This window comes from Papio anubis, chromosome 20 (genome assembly GCF_008728515.1).
Source record: "Papio anubis isolate 15944 chromosome 20, Panubis1.0, whole genome shotgun sequence".
Classification (NCBI taxonomy): domain Eukaryota; kingdom Metazoa; phylum Chordata; class Mammalia; order Primates; family Cercopithecidae; genus Papio; species Papio anubis.
In genome coordinates this window covers 48,622,263-48,641,805 of record NC_044995.1, presented here as the reverse complement: position 1 = coordinate 48,641,805, position 19,543 = coordinate 48,622,263, and the positions used below count along the sequence as shown (strand labels likewise).

The following is a 19,543-nucleotide window of genomic DNA, read 5'->3' as shown; positions in this document are numbered from 1 at the left end:
AACATCAACAATGCAATGCATTCTTGGCTGCAACATTAAAACTGTCAGAGTGGAGTGAGGAAACAGGTTACGATTAAGGAACAAGATGAGCTGGGCATGGTGGCTCAAGCCTGTAATCCCAGCACTTTGAGGGGCCAAGACGGGCGGATCACAAGGTCAGGAGATCGAGACCATCCTGGCTAACACGGTGAAACCCCGTCTCTACTAAAAAATACAAAAAACTAGCCGGGTGAGGCAGCGGGCGCCTGTAGTCCCAGCTACTCGGGAGGCTGAGGCAGGAGAATGGCCTGAACCCGGGAGGCGGAGCTTGCAGTGAGCTGAGATCCGGCCACTGCACTCCAGCCTGGGCAACAGAGCAAGACTCCGTCTCAAAAAAAAAAAAAAAAAAAAGGAACAAGATGCTTACTACAGAAATCATGTAACTATGAGAAGAGTTGGAGATAAAGGGGTTCACAGGAAGAGAGGAGATCACTAAATGCAATAGCCTGGAATAGCCTGATGAAAACCAGAGGGATGGTGAAATCCAAGGATCTCTGTGTACGTGAATCCTAAGGAGGGTCCCTGGTGGGGATGCTTGTGGAAAAGTCTATGGAGTGTGCTAAGAGGAAACTAAAGTCCAATGTCATGTTGGCTTTGGGAGCTGTTCTAGACTAGCAGAGCCAGGTCAGAAAAAATGTATTGTAGCTGGGCGCGGTGGCTCACGCCTGTAATCCCAGCACTTCGGGAGGCCAAGGTGGGCGGATCACGAGGTCAAAAGATGGAGACCATTCTGGCTAACATGGTGAAACCCGTCTCTACTAAAAAAAAAAAAGAAAAAGAAAAAAAATTAGCCGGGTGTGGTGGTGGGCGCCTGTAGTCCCAGCTACTCAGGAGGCTGAAGTCGGGTAATTGTTTGAACCCAAGAGGTGGGGGTTGCAGTGAGTCAAGATCGCGCTGCTGCACTCCAACCTGGGTGACAGAGCGAGACTCCATCTCAAAAAAAAAAATGTGTTGCAACAGAGGTCCATAAGGTTGCCACATATTTGTTTCTGGGTAGGCTATTAGAACTGAGAATAATGCCTTCTTCACTTTACTTTTCAAAACTGATGTGCCTTCACCTTCTCATGAACTTTAACTCAGAACCATAAACAGAAGGGACTCTGGGATATCTAGTTTCCAACCTTATTAGGGCTGACAGTACAATCAAGTAGAACAAGCTATACACTAACTTTCATCTTCATGTCAAAAGGTCTTTCCTCTTAATGCAGTTTGTCCAATTTCCAACCAAGATCAAGGACAGTGAGCAAGAAAATAGAGGTGGGTGCGGTTGCTCACACCTGTAATTCAAAATATGACCAGAAACCAGTTAAGAATGATGTCTGTCTTCTATAAGGACTAATGTATCTGCGTTACACGCAAGTGGTATCCACAAGGAACAAACAAATGTGGAAGACCCATCTTTAAATAATAAAGACTGAAGGACACTCGGCATGGAGACTCATGCCTGTAATCCCAGCACTTTGAGAGGCCAAGGCAAGAGGACTGCTTGAGCCCAGGAGTTCAATACTAGCTTGGGCAACATAGCAAGACGCTATCGCTATAAAATAAAACTTTTAATTAAAAAAATATGATTGAAGGGAAAGGTAGAGTGACAGCAAATTCCAGTACCTGCAATAGTGGACTAGAAAAGAAATAACAGTCTCATGATCACACACTGGAAATTTAACGGAAAGTGGAAATCAGGCCAGGCACGGTGGCTCACATCTGTAATCCCAGCACTTTGGGAAGCTAAGGCGGGCAGATCACCTGATGTTAGGAGTTTGAGACCAGCCTGGCCAACATGGCAAAACCTCCATATCTACTAAAAATACAAAAATTAGCTGGACATGATGGCATGTGCTTGTAGTCCCAGCTACTTGGGAGGCTGAGGCAGGAGAATTGCTTGAACCAGGGAGGTGGAGGTTGCTGTGAGCCAAGATCGTGCCTCTGCACTCCAGCCTGGGCAACACAGCAAGACTCTTATCTCAAAAAAAAAAAAAAAAAAAGGAATCAAAAACATTTCATCTAAACTCACACCAAGTTGTGCATGAAAACAAAAAAACAATCACCCCCAGGTCCAAAAGACATTGCAATGGAAATGAGACCAATTTTATGTAACTACAATTACTTAAAGTCCTAACTGACAAAATATACATAGTATAGCTGAAAGCGTACAAAACAGGATATTAAGTTTACATCACAAACATAAACGAGAAATTTATACACAAGGAATCACTATTAAGGCTGAGGCATGTAAAGGCAATACCATATTAATCATAATTAAGAGATTTCTCTCCTACTCGGAGTTTTCAGGTACAAAATAAGTGCTATCCCAGAAGGTCTTCCTACATGCCCTACATAAATAAGGTTTCTTGCCAGTGTTTTCTCGCATTTACAACAAGGTTTTAGGGTTGAACACTCCCCCAGGTCCACTGTATTCGTGGATTCACGCTCCAGCATGTGTTCTCACATGTGCTTGCAGCGACGCGAGATACCTGAAGGTTTTCCCACACTGCTTGCACTCATACGGTCTCTCTCCAGTGTGTGTTCTCACGTGCACACGAAGGGACGAGGAACAACTGTAGGCTTTCCCACATTCAGGACATTCGTAGGGTTTGACTCCACTGTGTGATCTCACATGCTTTTGAAAGTACTGAGCGTGGCTGAAGGCTTTCCCACATTGATTACATTCGTACGGTTTCTCTCTGCTGTGGGTTCGCACGTGCTCTCGAAGGGAGGAGTGACAGCTGAAGGCTTTCCCACAATGCTTACACTCAAAGGGCTTCTCTCCAGTGTGCGTCCTCACGTGGATTCGAAGGGAGGAGGAAAAACTGTAGGCTTTCCCACACTCCTTACATTCATAGGGCTTCACCCCGCTGTGTGTTTTCACATGTCTTCTAAAGTAAGTGGGACATCCGAAGGCCTTCCCACACTGCTTGCACACATAGGGCTTCTCTCCGGTGTGCATTCTCACATGTGCTCGCAGAGAGGAGGGGTACCGGAAGGCTTTGCCGCATTCCTTACATTCATAGGGTTTCTCGCCACTGTGCGTTCTCCCGTGTTCTCGAAGAGATGAGTAACAAGTGAACGCTTTTCCGCAATGTTTACACTGACAGGGTTTCTCTCCAGTGTGCGTCCTCACATGATCTCTAAAGGAGGAGTAACAGCTGAATGATTTTCCACAATGCTTACATTCATATGGTTTCTCTCCAGTGTGTGTTCTGACATGTTCTCGAAAGTATGAGGGACAGCTGAAGGCTTTCCCACACTCCTTACACTCATAGGGTTTCTCCCCTGTGTGAGTTCTTAAATGCCGTGTAAGGTAGGAATAATACATAAAGGTCTTCCCACATACTTTACATGCATGAGTTTTCTGCTCATGGTGACTATTCACATGTCCCCTGAAAGAGGAGGGACAAGCGAAAGCTTTTCCACATTTCTTACATTCATAAGACTTTTTACTGCTGAGACTTTTCACATATGTCGCAGATGCTCTCCCTGAGTCCTGGCCATTACAGGGTTTCTCTACAGTCTGCGTTTTCATAGGAGGGCTTTGGCAGGAGAGGCAGCTACAGGCTTGCCCACATTCCTTACACAGTCTCTGTCTGGTGTGAGATCTCTGCTGATTCTCAGAGGCTTTGCCACACTTAGTGCACTCAGAGGGTTGAGCTTCAGTAGGGTAACTCTTGTGCACAGGAAGGTTCACAGTCTGGCTCCAGGTCTCTCCACATTGATGACCTTCATTACTTTCACAGAGGCTCCCCAATTGACTTCTGTTCAAAATGGGAAGCACACTACTAGTCATTAATGATTATAAGTGATTAACTGATAAATGGTTTTTAGTGATTATTTTGATTATATATTTTCCAATTTCACTGAATGGGTCTATTTTCAGCACTGTCTGCCTGGTTTCTATGGAGAACAAGCTTAATGCTCCAGCTGAAGGCTCAACTGCAGCCATAAATTTCACAGTGTTTCTTTTTTTTTTTTTTTTTTTTTGAGACAGAGTCTCACTCTGTCGCCTAGGCTGGAGTGCAGTGGCGCCACCTTGGCTCACTGCAAACTCCACCTCCCGGGTTCACGCCATTCTCCTGCCTCAGCCTCCAGAGTAGCTGGGACTACAGGCGCCCGCCAACACGCCTGGCTAATTTTTTGTATTTTAGTAGAGACGAGGTTTCACCATGTTAGCCAGGATGGTCTCGATCTCCTGACCTCGTGATCTGCCCGCTTCAGCCTCCCAAAGTGCTGGGATTACAGGCGTGAGCCACCGTGCCTGGCCTTTTTCTTTCTTTTTTTTTTTGAGATGGAGTTTTGCTCTTGTTGCCCAGGCTGGAGTGCAATGGCACAATCTTGGCTCACCACAACCTCCACCTCCTGGGTTCAAGTGATACTCCTGCCTCAGCCTCCCAAGTGGCTGGGATTACAGGCATGCACTGGCTAATTCTTTTTTGTATTTTTTTTTTTTTTTTTAGTAGAGATGGGGTTTCCCCATGTTGGTCAGGCTGGTCTCGAACTCCTGACCTCAGGTGATCCACCTGCCTTGGCCTCCCAAAGTGCTGGGATTATAGGCGTGAGCCACTGTGCCCCGCCCACAGTGTTTCTTATAGATGAGGTTTCCTGATATTGTTTCCAACTGTTTCAGACAAGTGACATCGACATCACATTTATGAAAATACTCTCTTAGGTAAAGTCTCGGCCAGGTACGGTGGATCACACCTGTAATCCAAGCACTTTGGGAGGCTGAGACAGGTGGACTGCTGAGTCCAGGAGTTTGATACCAGCCTGGGCAACATGGTGAAACTCTGCCTCTACAAAAACACAAAAAATTAGCCAGGTGTGGTGGTGTGTGCCTGTGGTCCCAGCTACTTGGGAGGATGAGATGGGAGGACTGCTTGAGCCCAGGAGGCGAAGGTTGCAGTGAGCCAAGATCTGTGCCACTGCACTTCAGCCTGGGTGACAGAGTGAGACCCCATCTCAAAAATAAATTTAAAAATAAAATTAAAAAATGAATAAAAGTAATTATTAAAATATATTTTTAAAAAGTGAAAATAAAGAAAAAGAAAAAAAAGTCTCTGTGCGTCTACAATTGCGTAGCTGGTTTATACTTTTTTTTTTTTTTTTTTTGAGATGGAGCTTTGCTCTTGTCGCCCAGGCTGGAGTGCAATGGCGCAATCTCGGCTTACCACAACCTCTGCCTCCCAGGTTCAAGTGATTCTCCTGCCTCAATCTCCTCAGTAGCTGGGATTACAGGCATGGGCCACCACGCCCAGCTAATTTTTTGTATTTTTAGTAGAGACGGGGTTTCTCTATGTTGGCCAGGCTGGTTTCGAACTATTGACCTCAGGTGATCCGGCCGCCTCGGCCTCCCAAAGTGCTGGGATTACAGGCGTGAGCCCCCTAGCCTGGCCAATACTTTTCGTTTAATTGCAAGTTAGTTTGACACTCTGCGGAGAGGCCCATCCCTCTGGTTCTCTGGTTGTGAGCCACTCACCTCAAATGCCTCTCTGGGATTTGGTGCTGATCTCCAGTGTTATCAAATCTCCAATTTTCTCCAAAAATAGACCAGTAATCACTTGTGAACTTTACAATTTCTTCATCATTGGATATTCCATTCCCCAGAACGTCCCTCTGAGAACTTGATCCACTGGTTCTAACATAAATGCAACAATCTGCAACAATCAATTACACAATTTCTTAGGGGAAATATGTTGGGATAAAGAAAAGAAAATAGACCACATATGGATTTCTTTTCATATACTAATCCAAAAATGTAACCACAGTTTATAAGGAAGAATAGACATGCTATCAAAGTGAGACTCTGATGACCTCATCTATTTGAGAATTTGGCAATAATAAAAAACAGATGAGCCGGGTGCAGTGGCTCATGCCTGTAACCCCAAAGCACTGGGGGGCCAAGGTAGGAGAATTGCTTGAGCCCAGGAGTTCAAGAGGAGCCTGGGCAACGTAGGAAAATAAGGAGACCTCATCTCTGAACAACAACAAAAAATTTAAATTAGCCACGAGTGGTATTAGTGTTGTGTGCCTATAATCCCAGCTCCTTGGGAGGCCAAGGAGGGAGGATCACTTGAGCCCAGGAAGTCAAAGCTGCAGTAGGCCATGATTGCACCACGGCACTCCAGCCTGGGTGACAGAGTGAGATCCTGTCTCAAAAAAAGAATAGTGCCGGGCGCAGAGGCTCATGCCTATAATCCCAGCACTTTGGGAGGCCGAACCGGGTGGATCACCTGAGGTCAGGAGTTCGATACCAGCCTGACCAATATGGTTAAACCCCATCTCTACTAAAAATACAAAAAATTAGCCGGGCATAGTGGCACGTGCCTGTAATCCCAGCTACTTGGGAGGCTGAGGCAGAAGAATCACTTGTACCTGGAAGGTGGGGGGTTGCAGTGAGCCGAGGTTGCGCCATTGCACTCCAGCCGGGGCAATGGGCAATAAGAGTAAAACTCTGTCTCAAAAAAACAGAAGAGATGAACATGGCAGCCTGTTTACTAAGAAACAGAATAGTTCCAAAGAGATGGAGACTGATGTTAAGTAAAATACTATGAGAAAAACAAAGTACGAAGTTGGTGGGCAAAATGCACACGGACAAATGCTCCTTTTATACGAGGAAATACAGAGGCTTTCCCCTGCGAAGGAGGACGGTGCGGGAGGATGGAGGAAAAGCCACACAGGGCAGCTGAGAGAGGACACGCCTCCTCCTTCTCAGAGAAGGGTCTGTGTTTCTAACCCACACTGCCAAACACAACCTTCTTATCCAGAACCCACTCTGCCCGAGGGCTGCTTGCTGCTCTCCTGGTGCTCACAGGCACAGGGCCCTTCCAGGAGTCCTTCCTCTCCGCTGTGCCCGGCTGCCCTCAGGTGTGAGCGCCGCCCACTCCTTGAGAATCACATGATGAGGAAGGATTGTGAAAGGCAACAAATGTTCCCCGAGACAGGCCAACACTTTGACCTCCCAGACCACCGATGATGACTGAGTGTGAGTTTTAACTGCAGCATAATTACCATGTCAAATATGGATTACTCACCGTGTCACTTTGATTTACTTTATCACAGTGTACTTTGATTTTCCAAGTACAGTTACTCTGTGTGGTGAACCACAAAGCTGCCTCCATTGCCCCAACGTGACACAGAATACTCTGCTCACACTTATAAAACGTGGGCAGCCAAAAGACTGGTGATCAAGAAAACCTAAATATCAATAATACACAAAACTTTGTTTTCAGGGAGAAGCGTTTTGACTCCCATGTTCCATGGGGGTTGGGATCATGTCTATCTCTTTTCCAACATATTTCAATTTCTGAGCTCAAATAAAAAGAAAAACAAGGTATCTTTGCTCTCCAGGGACACAGGGAAGGAATGATGCCAGTCTTACCTAAGGAGGCCAGGTTCCTGCAGGTCTCCAGCATCACATCTCTGTACAGGCTCCTCTGAGCATGATCCAGCAACGCCCACTCTTCTGGGGTGAAGTTCACAGCCACTTCCTCAAAGACCACGGAGTCCTAAAACATTCCACACATCCCACTTCAGCAAGGCACCATCCTCCCCCATGTGCGCAGGAAGAGGGGTGAGGCCGACAGCCTGGGGAACTGAGCCACACAGAGCTTATGTTCTTGTGAGAGGTGACAGACAATATGAAAAGGTGCGGTACGCTCAATGCTGTGAGTACCTTCCCAACAGGAAGCAAGGCGCGATGATGGCCTCTGCGGGAGACTTACAAGGAATTACTGAGAAATGGCAGATCTCAGATCTGCAGGGCAGAGGAAACACTAAAAAATGTGAAAACATCATTAAGCTAAGGCTGGTGGCTCATGCCTGTAATCCCAGTACTTTGAGAGGCTGAGGTGGGAGGATTGCTTAGGGCCAGGAGTTGGAGACCAGCCTGGGCTGCATAGCAAGATCCCGTCTCTACAAAAACAATAAAATATGATAAATTAACCAGCCATGGTGGCACACACCTGTGGTCCCAGCTACTTAGGAGGGTGAGGAGGGACGATCGCTTGAGCCCAGGGGTTCAAGGCTGCGGTGAACTATGACTGTGCCACTGCACTCCAGCCTGGACAACAGAGTAAGACCCAATCTCAAAAAAATAAAATAAGACCGAGGCAGGCAGATCACGAGGTCAGGAGGTCGAGACCATCTTGGCTAACATGGTGAAACCCCGTCTCTAATAAAAATACAAAAAAAAAAAAAAATTAGCTGGGTGTAGTGGCAGGCGCCTATAGTCCCAGCTACTTGGGAAGCTGAGGCAGGAGAATGGTGTGAACCCAGGAGGCAGAGCTTGCAGTGAGCCCAGATCACACCACTGCACTCCAGGCTGGGCGACAGAGCGAGACTCAGTCTCAAAAAAAAAAAAAAGAAAGAAAAGAGACTATATCCTTATAATTTAGGATACTTGCCAGGTGTGGTGGCTCACGCCTGTAGTTCCAGCACTTTGGGAGGCTGAGGCAGGCAGATCACTTGAGCTCAGGAGTCCGAGACCAGCCTATGCAACATGGTAAAACCCTGTCTCTCACACACACACACACACACACAAAAAGCTAAAAGAATTTAGGATATTGGCCTGAACTGGAGGGAGAAGCCTACCATTATGTATCATTTCAAACGGGATGTCAAGGCCTGGCTGGCATTACACACTGTTCACTTTAGGATGTTTAAGCTGATTCTGTAATTGTCTTACAAAAGTTTTCTACATGTGTTCTATTCTACAATAAAATGCTATCAGCAGCTGGGCTTGGTGGCTCATGCCTACAATCCCAGAACTTTGGGAGACTGAGGTGGGAGGACTGTTTGAGCCCAGAAGTTCGAGACCAACCTGGACAATATGGTGAAACCCTGTCTCTACAAAAAATACAAAAATCAGCCAGGCATGGTGGTGTACACCTGGAGTCCCAGCTACTCGGGAGGCTGAGATGGAGGGAGGATCATTTGAGCCCAGGAGGTTGAGGCTGCAGTGAGCCAAGATGTTGCCACTGCACTCCAGCGTGGGTGACACAGTGATACCCTATCTCAAAAAAAAAAAAAAAAAAAAGGGCCGGGCGAGGTGGCTCACACCTGTAATCCCAGCACTTTGGGAGGCCGAGGCCGGCAGATCACTTGAGGTCAGGAGTTCATGAGCAGCCTGGCCAACATGATGAAACCCCATCTCTACTAAAAATACAAAAGTTAGCTGGGCGCGGTGGCTCACACTTGTAATCCCAGCACTTTGGGAGGCCAAGGCGGGTGAATCACCTGAGGTGAGGAGTTCAAGACCAGCCTGTCCAACATGATGAAACTCCATCTCTACTAAAAATACAAAAAAAAATTAACCGGGCATGGTGGTGGATGCCTGTAATCCCAGCTACCTGGGAGGCTGAGGCAGGAGAATCGCTTTAACCTGGGAGGCAGAGGTTGCAGTGAGCCGAGATTGCGCCACTACACTCCAGCCTGGGCAACAAAAGCAAAACTCCGTCTCAAAAAAAACAAAAAATTAGCCGGGCATGGTGGCGGGCACCTGTAGTTCCAGCTACTCAGGAGGCTGAGGCAGGAGAATCACTTAAACCCGGGAGGCGGAGCTTGCAGTGAGCCGAGATGGCACCACTGCACTCCAGCCTGGGCAACAGAGTGAGATTCCGTCTCAAAACAAACAAACAAAAATGGTATGAACTCATAATTCACATTAAAGGAAAACTGCCAAGTCATCTTCATAGATGCCCCAAACAAGCGGTTTATTCTATCCACCATCCAGCCGTATCCAAAAATCTGAGAAGTATCAGGTGGGAATCTGCATCGCAAAGCGGTGTTCATCCACAGACATACGAATGGCATGAAGCACACTGGTCCCACCTCAGGTGCCACACCCGCTTCAACCAAAGTCCCTTAACCTGGGGTCTGAATACAAACACAGCTGAGGCTGGGCACAGTGGCTCATGCCTGTAACGCCAGCCCTTTGGGAGGCTGAGGCAGGTGGATCACTTGAGGTCAGGAGCTCAAGACCAGCCTGGCCAACGTGGTGAAAGCCCGTTGTTAGGGACAAACTGCCTCAAAAAAGCTTCTTGGCGCTGCCCACCCCTCCCCTAGATGCTCTGCAACTCTTCTCTGTATCCACCCTTCCCTCAAGCCTCTTTACATTTCTTTTTTTTTTTTTTTTTTTGAGACGGAGTCTCGCTCTGTCGCCCAGGCTGGAGTGCAGTGGCCGGATCTCAGCTCACTGCAAGCTCCGCCTCCTGGGTTCACGCCATTCTCCTGCCTCAGCCTCCCAAGTAGCTGGGACTACAGGCGCCTGCCACCACGTCCGGCTAATTTTTTGTATTTTTAGTAGAGACAAGGTTTCACCGTGGTCTCAATCTCCTGACCTCGTGATCTGCCCGCCTCGGCCTCCCAAAGTGCTGGGATTACAGGCGTGAGCCACCGCGCCCAGCGCCTCTTTACATTTTTAAGCCCTTATCTAGGCAACGCAGTGAAGCCAGTGAAGCTTCTCACTGCAGTGAAGACTTCTCACTGATCAGACCTTGCTGCGATAAGCAAACCCCAATTACAAACCATCCGGACCGCACAGAGGGAGGTCATGGGAAGCATAAACAAACTTTACCTACACCCTCCCGTAATAAATGTCACAAGGTAATATGGGGCAAAAGTAACCAGCAAACAACCCCAGGGTCTCTGTCCCCCATAGAAACCCCTCATTTTGTAAGCTCAGGCTTGCCTCCTCTGTCTGTAGTGGAGCAGCCAGTAGGTTCAATAAACTTCCTTGCCTGACCTTGGGTCTCTCTCTCATCCTTTCTCTCAGCTAACCTTATACCCGTCTCTACTAAAAATACAAAAATTAGCCGGGCATGGTGGCACGCCTGTAATCTCAGCTACTCTGGAGACTGAGGCAGGAGAATCGCTTGAACCCAGGAGGCGGAGGTTGCAGTGAGCCGAGGCCAAACCACTGCACTCCAGCCTGGGCGACAGAGCGAGACTGTCTCAAAAAATAAAAATAAGAACACAGTCAAATCACCACTTTCAGCCCGTGTTAAAGGACAAAGGGGTGAGTGCTGGATTCTAAAAGACTAATCTAGAAGGTTTTTTATCCCACAGCGGGTCCCGTGCAGAAAACAGGTATCAGTTCACGATTATCCTCATGATAAATTGCTCGTCAATCCCCTAATCGGAATTGCCGCTTCTCTGTACTGTGACTGTCAGTACTGTGGGCCGCATTTTACAGAATGTGCATCCATCTGATGCGCAGATACTAACAGGAGACGGAGCAGGGTCACACATTGTCACAAACTCTGCACCCTGCCTAAGTCGGTGCTAGTTTCATGAATGTTTTCAATCCACACCTTCGCCCACCTCACAATAAGGCGTGGGGCTGTGTGTGCGCCTTTCCCCTCGTCCTAATGGAAGAAGCAACGTTTTCCAAGTTTGAGAGTTTTCCACAGCAGCCTTCTCAGGCTAAGCCACAGAATTACACCAGGCAGTGGCAGAAGCCAAAGAACACATCTGAGACACTACTGACTGCCCTCACTAAGGACAAGAAAAAAAGACAAAAAGCATTTATTCTTTTTTTTTTTTTCCTGAGACAGGGTCTAGCTCTGTTGCCCAGGCTGGAGTGCAGTGGTGCAGCCTCAAACTCGTGGGCTCAAGCGATTCTCCTCCCCGAGCCTCTCAAGTGGCTGGAACCACAGGTGCGCATCCCCAGCCTCATTATTTTACATTTATTACAACCTGGGGCTGAAATAGGAACAATATTAGTGCTGAGCTGGACACAGACGAGGCTGTTTGCAGCTGTCAGGTGACAATGTTGAACTGACTTCAGTTCTGTGCGCCTAGAAACCAGCAAAGGGGAACCCCATCCTGCTGTGCTCTGGAATTGGGCACAGCCAGGACCCTCCCTTCCCATACGACTTAGGTAAGATTAATGCAGATGACAAGGCCAGATTCAGACCCTCCGAAGTCCCATTCTTTGTCTCAGAAATGATTCGCTAGGTTAGGAGCGGTGGCTCACGCCTGTAATCCCAGCCCTTTGGGAGGCCGAGGCGGGCGGATCACGAGGTCAGGAGTTCGAGACCAGCCTGGCCAACACAGTGAAACCCTGTCTCTAATAAAAATACAAACATCAGCCGGGCACGTTAGCTCAGGCCTGTAATCTCAGCACTTTGGGAGGCCAAGGTGGGCAGATCACCTGAGGTCTGGAGTTCAAGACCAGCCTGGCCAACATGGAAAAACCCCATCTCTACTAAAAATACAAAAATTAGCCAGACGTGGTGGCCCATGCCTGTAATCCCAGCTACTCGGGAGGCTGAGGCAGGAGAATCGTTTGAACCTGGGAGGCAGAGGTTGCGGTGAGCCGAGATCAGGCCATTGCACTCCAGCCTGGGCAACAAGAGAGAAGCTCTGTCTCAAAAAAAATAAAAATACAAAAATTAGCTGGGCGTGGTGGCATACACCTGTAATCCCAGCTACTTGGGAGGCTGAGGAAGGAGAATCTCTTGAGCCCCGGAGGCAGAGGTTGCAATGAGCTGAGATCACGCCACGGCACTCAGCATGGGCAATAGAGCTAGACTCCATCTCAAAAACAAAACAAAACAAAACAAAAAACTGCTTCAAGGCCAGGTGCAATAGCTCACGCCTGTAATCCCATCACATTAGCAGGCCGAGGGGAAAGGATCACTTGAGCCCAGGAGTTCAAGACCAGCCTGGGCAATGTATTTTTCTCTACAAGGAAAAGAAAAAAAAAATGACGAGGTCTCACTAGATGGCCCAGGCTGGTCTCAAATTTCTGGTCTCAAGCATCATCGTGGCTCGGCTTCCCAAAGTTCTGGGATGACAGGTGTGAGCCACCACACCTGGCCGTTACAACATTTTTGTTAAGAATTAGCTGGGTGTAGTGGGGCATGCCTGTAGTCCCAGCTACTCAGGAGGCTGAGGCAAGAGGCCTGCTTGAGTCCAGAAGGTTGAAGCTGCAATGAGCCATGATCGCACCACTGCATTCCAGCCTGGGCAACAGAGTGAGACCTGACTAAAAGAAAGAAAGAAAAGAAAAACTTTTTTTAGCAAACTCTTTCTTTTTTTTCAGATGGAGTCTCGCTCTGTGGCCCAGGCTGGAGTGCAGTGGTGTGATCATGGCTCACTGTAACCTCCACCTCCCGGGTTCAAGCAATTCTCCCTGCCTCAGCCTGCCGAGCAGCTGGGATTACAGGCACACGCTACCATGCCAGCTAATTTTTGTATTTTTTAGTAGAGATGGGATTTCACCATGTTGGCCAGGCTGGTCTTGAACTCCCGACCTCAAGTGATCCACCCGCCTCAGCCTCCCAAAGTGCTGGGAATACAGGCATGAGCCACTGCACCAGGCCTAGCCAACTCTTCAGATGCCTGCATACTTGATGGTCACAGAGCTTTCCCCCTGCAGCTGTCTCCCTGTGCCTATGGCATTAGTCCCCCAGCCCAATCATCAACTGTCCCCATGTCCCTGTTGCTTGTACCCCCACCCCACTGCAATAGAACCCCAAGCCTCTGGCATTACTCCCCTTCCCCTAATCCAACTAACCCTTCTCCCTATTGCAACAGCCCCTTCTCCCCCTCCCCCAATACCTTGCAATAATCCTTTTTCATAAAAGTTTCCTTACTATGTTTGGGTTGACACAGGCTTAACCACAGCGTCCCGTTTCTTCCCCAAACTTTACTCAGCCTTCTGTCCTCTCCACAGGTCCCTGAACTTTGAGTGGCCGCCCTGAGTCTGAGCAAGCAATAAGTGTGGAGCCCCCTCATCACCTCCCCTGAGCGAGCTGACCACGAGCAGGTACATTTACTGTCAACCCCCTTTCTGCTTGTCCCCTAAAAAGTTCCTCCAAACCCTTTCTTGTTTATGAAAGTAAAGCCTTTTTCTGGTTCATTTTGAGAGCGGGCAGGTTTCTGATGCTGGGGCTTATTCCTATTTTTCTCTCTCCTTCTCTAGCCAGGAGATATATATATGTGTGTGTGTGTGTGTATATATCTGTGCGTGTATATTATATATTTTATATTATATATATATTATATATATATTATATATATTTGGTTTTCGCTCTGTCGCCAGGCTGGAGTGCAGTACCGGGATCTCGGCTCACTGCAAGCTCCACCTCCCGGGTTCACGACATTCTCCTGCCTCAGTCTCCCGAGTAGCTGGAACTACAGGCGCCCGCCACCACGTCCGGCTAACTTTTGTATTTTTAGTACAGACGGGGTTTCGCCATGTTAGCCAGGCTGGTCTGGAACTCCTGACCTCAGGTGATCCACCCGCCTCGGCCTCCCAAAGTGCTGGGATTACAGGTGTGAGCCATTGCACCCGGCCCAGGATTTTATTTTTGTTTGACAGGCTCCAGGACAGGGCACCACCTCCTCCTTGGCAGACCTTCCCAAACTGACCGCCAAGCCCCTGACGGCCCCTGCCCTCTCCTCAAACTCTCCCCGAGCCCCTGACTGCCTCTACTGTCCCCCCAAACTGCCCTCAAGCCCCTGACCGCTTCTGCTGTCCCCTCGAGCTGCCCCCAATCTCCCGACTGCAACTACTGTCCCCCTAAACTGCCTTCGAGATCCTGATCACCTCTGTTCCCCAAAACTGCCCCCTTCAAACCCATGACCGCCTCTACTGCCCCCCCAAACTGCCCCCGACTTCCCGACCGCTGCTATTGGCCCCCTAATCTGCCCTTGAGCCTGACTCCCCTCTACTGAGCTCCCAAACTGCCGCCGAGCCCCTGACCAAGTCTGTTCCCGCAAACTGCCCCTCTCCTCCTCCACTCTCCCAAAACGGCCCTTGAGTCCCTGGCCGCCTCTACTGTCCCCGCAAACTGCCCCAAGCCCCTGACCACCTCTGCTGTCCCCGCAAGTTCCCCCCAAACTCCTGACCTCTACTGTCCCCAGACACTACCCCTCGAGCCCCTGACCGCCCCTGCTGGCTCCCCAGACTGCCCCCAGCCCTACCGGTCGGCCGCTGTGACCGCGTTCCCGGGGCCCAGGCGCTCGTCCTGCGCCGCCCCGCGCGTCCCTCAGCTTCCTCCGGCCGCAAACTCGGGCGGACGCCGGTTCCTGCCGCCCCACCTCGCCCTGGGCCGGGGCTCGGCTCGCGCCCCGCACTCACCATGTCCCGCCCGCTCCTGGGCTCTCCGGGGCGAGCGCCCCGCGGTCCAGCGGCCGGCGCAGGTGAGTACCACAGGCCACCTGAGCCGCTCGGGGGAAGGCGGGGAAGCGCACAGGGCAGACGGGAACTGGGCTTTCCGGCCCCAGGGCCTGATTGGACATAGCTCGAGAAGTCGCGACTCTGATTGGACAATACTGTCAACTCCGCACCCCTGATTGGAGAGTTCCCCAGTCCGTCCCCCTAGCGCCTTTGATTGGGCAGGGCTCCACTTCGGCTTAACGTCTCTGATTGGACAGTTCCCTGGGCCCCGCCCCTGCCTGTCCTGATTGGATAGTTCTCCCCTGAGTGACGGGGGCGTCGAGAACACGCGTGGCTGACCCTCCAGCCGGGGTCACGCGGATCTGGGCGAACTCACTCCAGTCCGGGGAGGGCGCGGCGTCCTCCTCCCTGACTGCGCGGGAACTCCAGACTCAGTTTCCCCTCGGAGCGGCCTCTCGTGCGAGGAGGAGGGGAAGGGCGAGGAGTCCCGTGGGGCGGAGTCCTGCGTGGGGACGGGACCCGCATGTGTGACGTCACCGTGCTGTCCCGCGTGGGCGCGGACGCCTGGGGTCCAGAGATCCGGAGATCCGGAGACCAGGCGCCGAGGCCCCAGGAGGCCGGACCCCACCAGGCGCGCCTTGTGTTCTTTAAAACTCTCTGCTGGGCGCATTTGCTCACGCCTGTAATCCCAGCAGCGTGAGAGGCGGAGACAGGCGGATCCCTAGAGGTCAGGAGTTCAAGACCAGCTTGACCAACATGGCGAAAACCACTTCTCTACTAAAAATACAAAAATTAGTCGGGAACGGTCGCGGGCGCCTGTATTCCCAGCTACTCGGGAGGCTGAGGCAGAAGAATCGCTTGAACCCAGGAGGCGGAGATTGCAATGAGCCGAGATCAGGACACTGCACTCCAACCTGGGCAACAGACTCTATCTCAAAAAGAAAGAAAGAAAGAAAACTCTCAAGTGTGCACTTGGCCTTGGGGGAGCGGACACTTTTAGGTCCGAGTTTGAGTGTGTTCCTAGATAATTTTTAGAAACCCTGTCTCTACTAAAAATAAAAAATTAGCCAGGTGTGATGGCACATATCTGTAATCTCAGCTACTCGGGAGGCTGAGGCAGAAGAACTGCTTGAACCCAGGAGGCAGAGGTTGCGGTGAGCCAAGATCACGACATTGCACTCCAGCCTGGAGGACAAGAGCGAAACCGAGTCTCAAAAAAAAAAAAAAGCAGCCCTCCCACAAATAGAACCAGGGAAGGTCATTAAGAGAGAGTTCTCACATTTATATGCTTAATAACAAAAAAGACTCTACAAAAACCACAGATTTAAACAAAAAATACTTTTACAGACACACTCACTGGTGTGACCCTTGTTACTGATCTTTGCAGACAAGCATAATTATTTCTGAACAATGACGTAATCCTCACTTTTTTTTTTTTTTTTAATTTTTTTTCCTTTATAAACCTTTGTCCCAGTCTGGGCAACATGGCAAAACCCCATATATACAAAAAATACAAAAATAAGCTGGGAATAAAGGTGTGTGCGCCTGTGGTCCCAGTGACTTGGTAGGTTGAAGCCAGAGGATCTCTGGAGCCTGCGGGGGTGGAGGCTGCAGTGAGCTGTGATCTCACCATTGTACTCCAGCCTGGGAAACAGAGACCCTGTCTCAAAAAAACAAAACAACAAAAACAACCTTTGTCTTCCTTTACCTCCCTGAATAAGCACATAGATTGCTATGCCGTGCATATTCTCATTGCAATGCACTGTTACCATCGTTTTGAGACAGCCCGTTATTTAGATTGACACAGTAAAAACATGAATTATGACAATTATGTTTGTACATAAAATGGCAGACGATACAGAGTTTATACTTCCACTCTCTCAAGCTGGAAGGTCTTCTCGGAGATGAGCAGTCGTGTTTCAGGCTTTAGGTATTGTGGCACAACTGAATAAAAGTATTCAGAATTTTCACATCCAGTTCAAATTTATTTAAACTTCTATGATTATTTTCTCAAATGAGTTAAAATAAGAATTCAATTGCCATAGGAACAGTACAGTCTTTTACTTTAAAATATTCTCTAGGGCCACGCCCGGTGGCTCATGCCTATAATCCAAGCACTTTGGGAGGCCGAGGTAGGTGGATCACCTGAGGTCAGGAGTTCGAGACCAGCCTGGCCAACATGGCAAAACCTCATCTCTAATAAAAATACAAAAATTAGCTGGGCGTGTGCACCTGTAATCCCACCTACTCAGGAGGCTGAGGCAGGAGAATCACTTGAGCCCAGGAGGCGGGGATTGCAGTGAGCAGAGATCAGGCCACTGCACTCCAGCCTGGGTGACAGAGACTCCGTCTTAAAAAAAAAAAAAAAAGTCATTTGAACAACACGTTTTGTTTCCCCCCACTTTACCACTTTTTAAAAGTACCATGGTGGCCGGGCGCGGTGGCTCATGCCTGTAATCTCAGCACTTCGGGAGGCCAAGGCGGGTGGATCACGAGGTCAGGAGATGGAGATCATCCTGGCTAACACGGTGAAACCCCATCTCTACTAAAAGTACAAAAAATCAGCCAGGCGTGGTGGCAGGTGCCTGTAGTTCCAGCTACTTAGGAGGCTGAGGAGGAGAATGGTGTGAATCAGGGAGGTGGAGCTTGCAGTGAGCCAAGATTGTGCCACTGCACTCCAGCCTGGGTGACACAGCGAGACTCCATTTCAAAAAAAAAAAAAAAAAGTACCATGGTGTACACATTGCATTACAATTGTTTTTCTGGCTCAGTGAAAAAAATAAATCCTCCAGCTCTCTTCATCTTCATAGGTGACTTCCTTACTCCTTACAAATGTGTGTAAGATGATAGATGATATGTTGATGTAACAAGTTCTCTAAATAGACAGCGAGGCAGCAGACTTGTTTCCAATCTTTAGCTACTCAGAGCTTGTCTTATGTTGGGCCACCACGCCTGGCTGATTTTTGTATTTTTTGGTAGAGATGGGGTTTCACCATGTTGGCCAAGTTGGTCTCAAATGCCTGACGTCAAGTGATCTGCTTGCCTCATCTGTTTGCCTCGGCCTTCATCAATGGGTATTAATGAAGCTTAGGATACTCACATTGTGTCGAAGATGAGAGGCACGGAAACCACAAAGAAATTGGAAGTGATAGGAAAAGAATGGAATAAGAATAACTGTCAGAGAGGAAGTAGTGGGAACAAAAGACAGGAAAGAAAAACATGCCTATTAGCGGAGTCCCTGAAGAAGGAAACAGTAGTACAGCCTTTCACGTTAAATCATTAAGAAACACGTAAATAGGCCAGGTGCGGTGGCTCACGACTGTAATCCCAGCACTTTGGGAGGCCAAGGTGGGCAGATCACCTGAGGTTCAGAGTCGAAGAACAGCCTGACCAACATGGAGAAACTCCCATCTCCACTAAAAATACAAAAATTAGCTGGGCGTGGTGGCACATGCCTGTAACCCCAGCTACTCGGGAGGCTGAGGCAGGAGAGTCACTTGAACCTGGGAGGCGGAGGCTGTGGTGAGCTGAGATCCTGCCATTGCACTCCAGCCTGGGCAGCAAGAGTGAAACTCCGTCTCAAAAAAAAAAAAAAGAAAAGGAAAGAAAATAAAATAAAAAGAAATACATAAATACCATAGTAAATGTAGCAGTGTACCTTGCAGAAGATCCAAAGGTTGCTTGTGGAATTTGGCAACGGAATCTACATTTCCAGAGTTAGTACGCAGTGGTGGAGAGTTGTCGGAAATCTAATGGCAAGTTTTAAAACACAGGAAACAGGTGTGACTTAGTATTTGAGGTGTGTATGCACATTTTCTGTTTTTCTACCAGGCTCTCTTCAGTTATGTGCAATTTCCTCTGTTCACCTAGTGTTTCTTGAGGATGAAACTTAACATAAACAAATATGAAATTCGTGTTATACTCACATTACTCAACATATCAGGTATCCTGTGAAGACAGAGAGCCCATATTTCCAAATCAGTTGTTCTAGCCGACTGACAGCCTGTATGTACTATCTACATAGAATTATTTCAAAGTCAATTGAGTGGTCGGGGGCGGTGATTCACGCCTGTAATCCCAGCGCTTTGAGAGGCCAAGGCGGGCAGATCACGAGGTCAGGAAATTGAGACCATCCTGGCTAACACGGTGAAACCCGTCTCTACTAAAAATACAAAAAAATTAGCCGGGCGTGGTGGCGGGCGCCTGTAGTCCCAGCTACTCGGGAGGCTGAGGCAGCAGAATGGCGTGAACCTGGGAGGCGGAGCTCGCAGTGAGCAGAGATGGCGCCACTGAACTCCAGCCTGGGCTACAGAGCGAGAGTCCGTCTCAAAAAATAAATAAATAAATAGAGGACATTGTAACACTCTGCTCTTAAATAGTTCC

General features: G+C 48.9%; 1 protein-coding gene across 3 annotated transcripts; it reads right to left on the bottom strand.

Annotated features, from left to right (window-relative positions):
* Positions 1-2,101: 2,101 nt before the first annotated feature.
* Positions 2,102-19,304, bottom strand: ZNF77 (zinc finger protein 77). 3 transcript variants are annotated; one of them, XM_031660137.1, is made up of 4 exons: positions 18,819-19,304; positions 7,412-7,538; positions 5,510-5,687; positions 2,102-3,791 (listed from the first exon to the last, which is right to left on the bottom strand). In XM_031660137.1, exons 2-4 carry the CDS (start codon positions 7,443-7,445, stop codon positions 2,465-2,467), a joined length of 1,539 nt encoding a protein of 512 aa, XP_031515997.1. In that variant the 5' UTR covers positions 7,446-7,538; positions 18,819-19,304; the 3' UTR covers positions 2,102-2,464. The 3 variants fall into 3 exon arrangements, with proteins under 3 accessions (XP_031515997.1, XP_031515998.1, XP_003914683.2); XM_031660138.1 differs by lacking the exon at positions 18,819-19,304 and adding an exon at positions 15,122-15,955 and having other exon boundaries at positions 2,102-3,167; XM_003914634.5 differs by lacking the exon at positions 18,819-19,304 and adding an exon at positions 15,122-15,954.
* Positions 19,305-19,543: the final 239 nt, after the last annotated feature.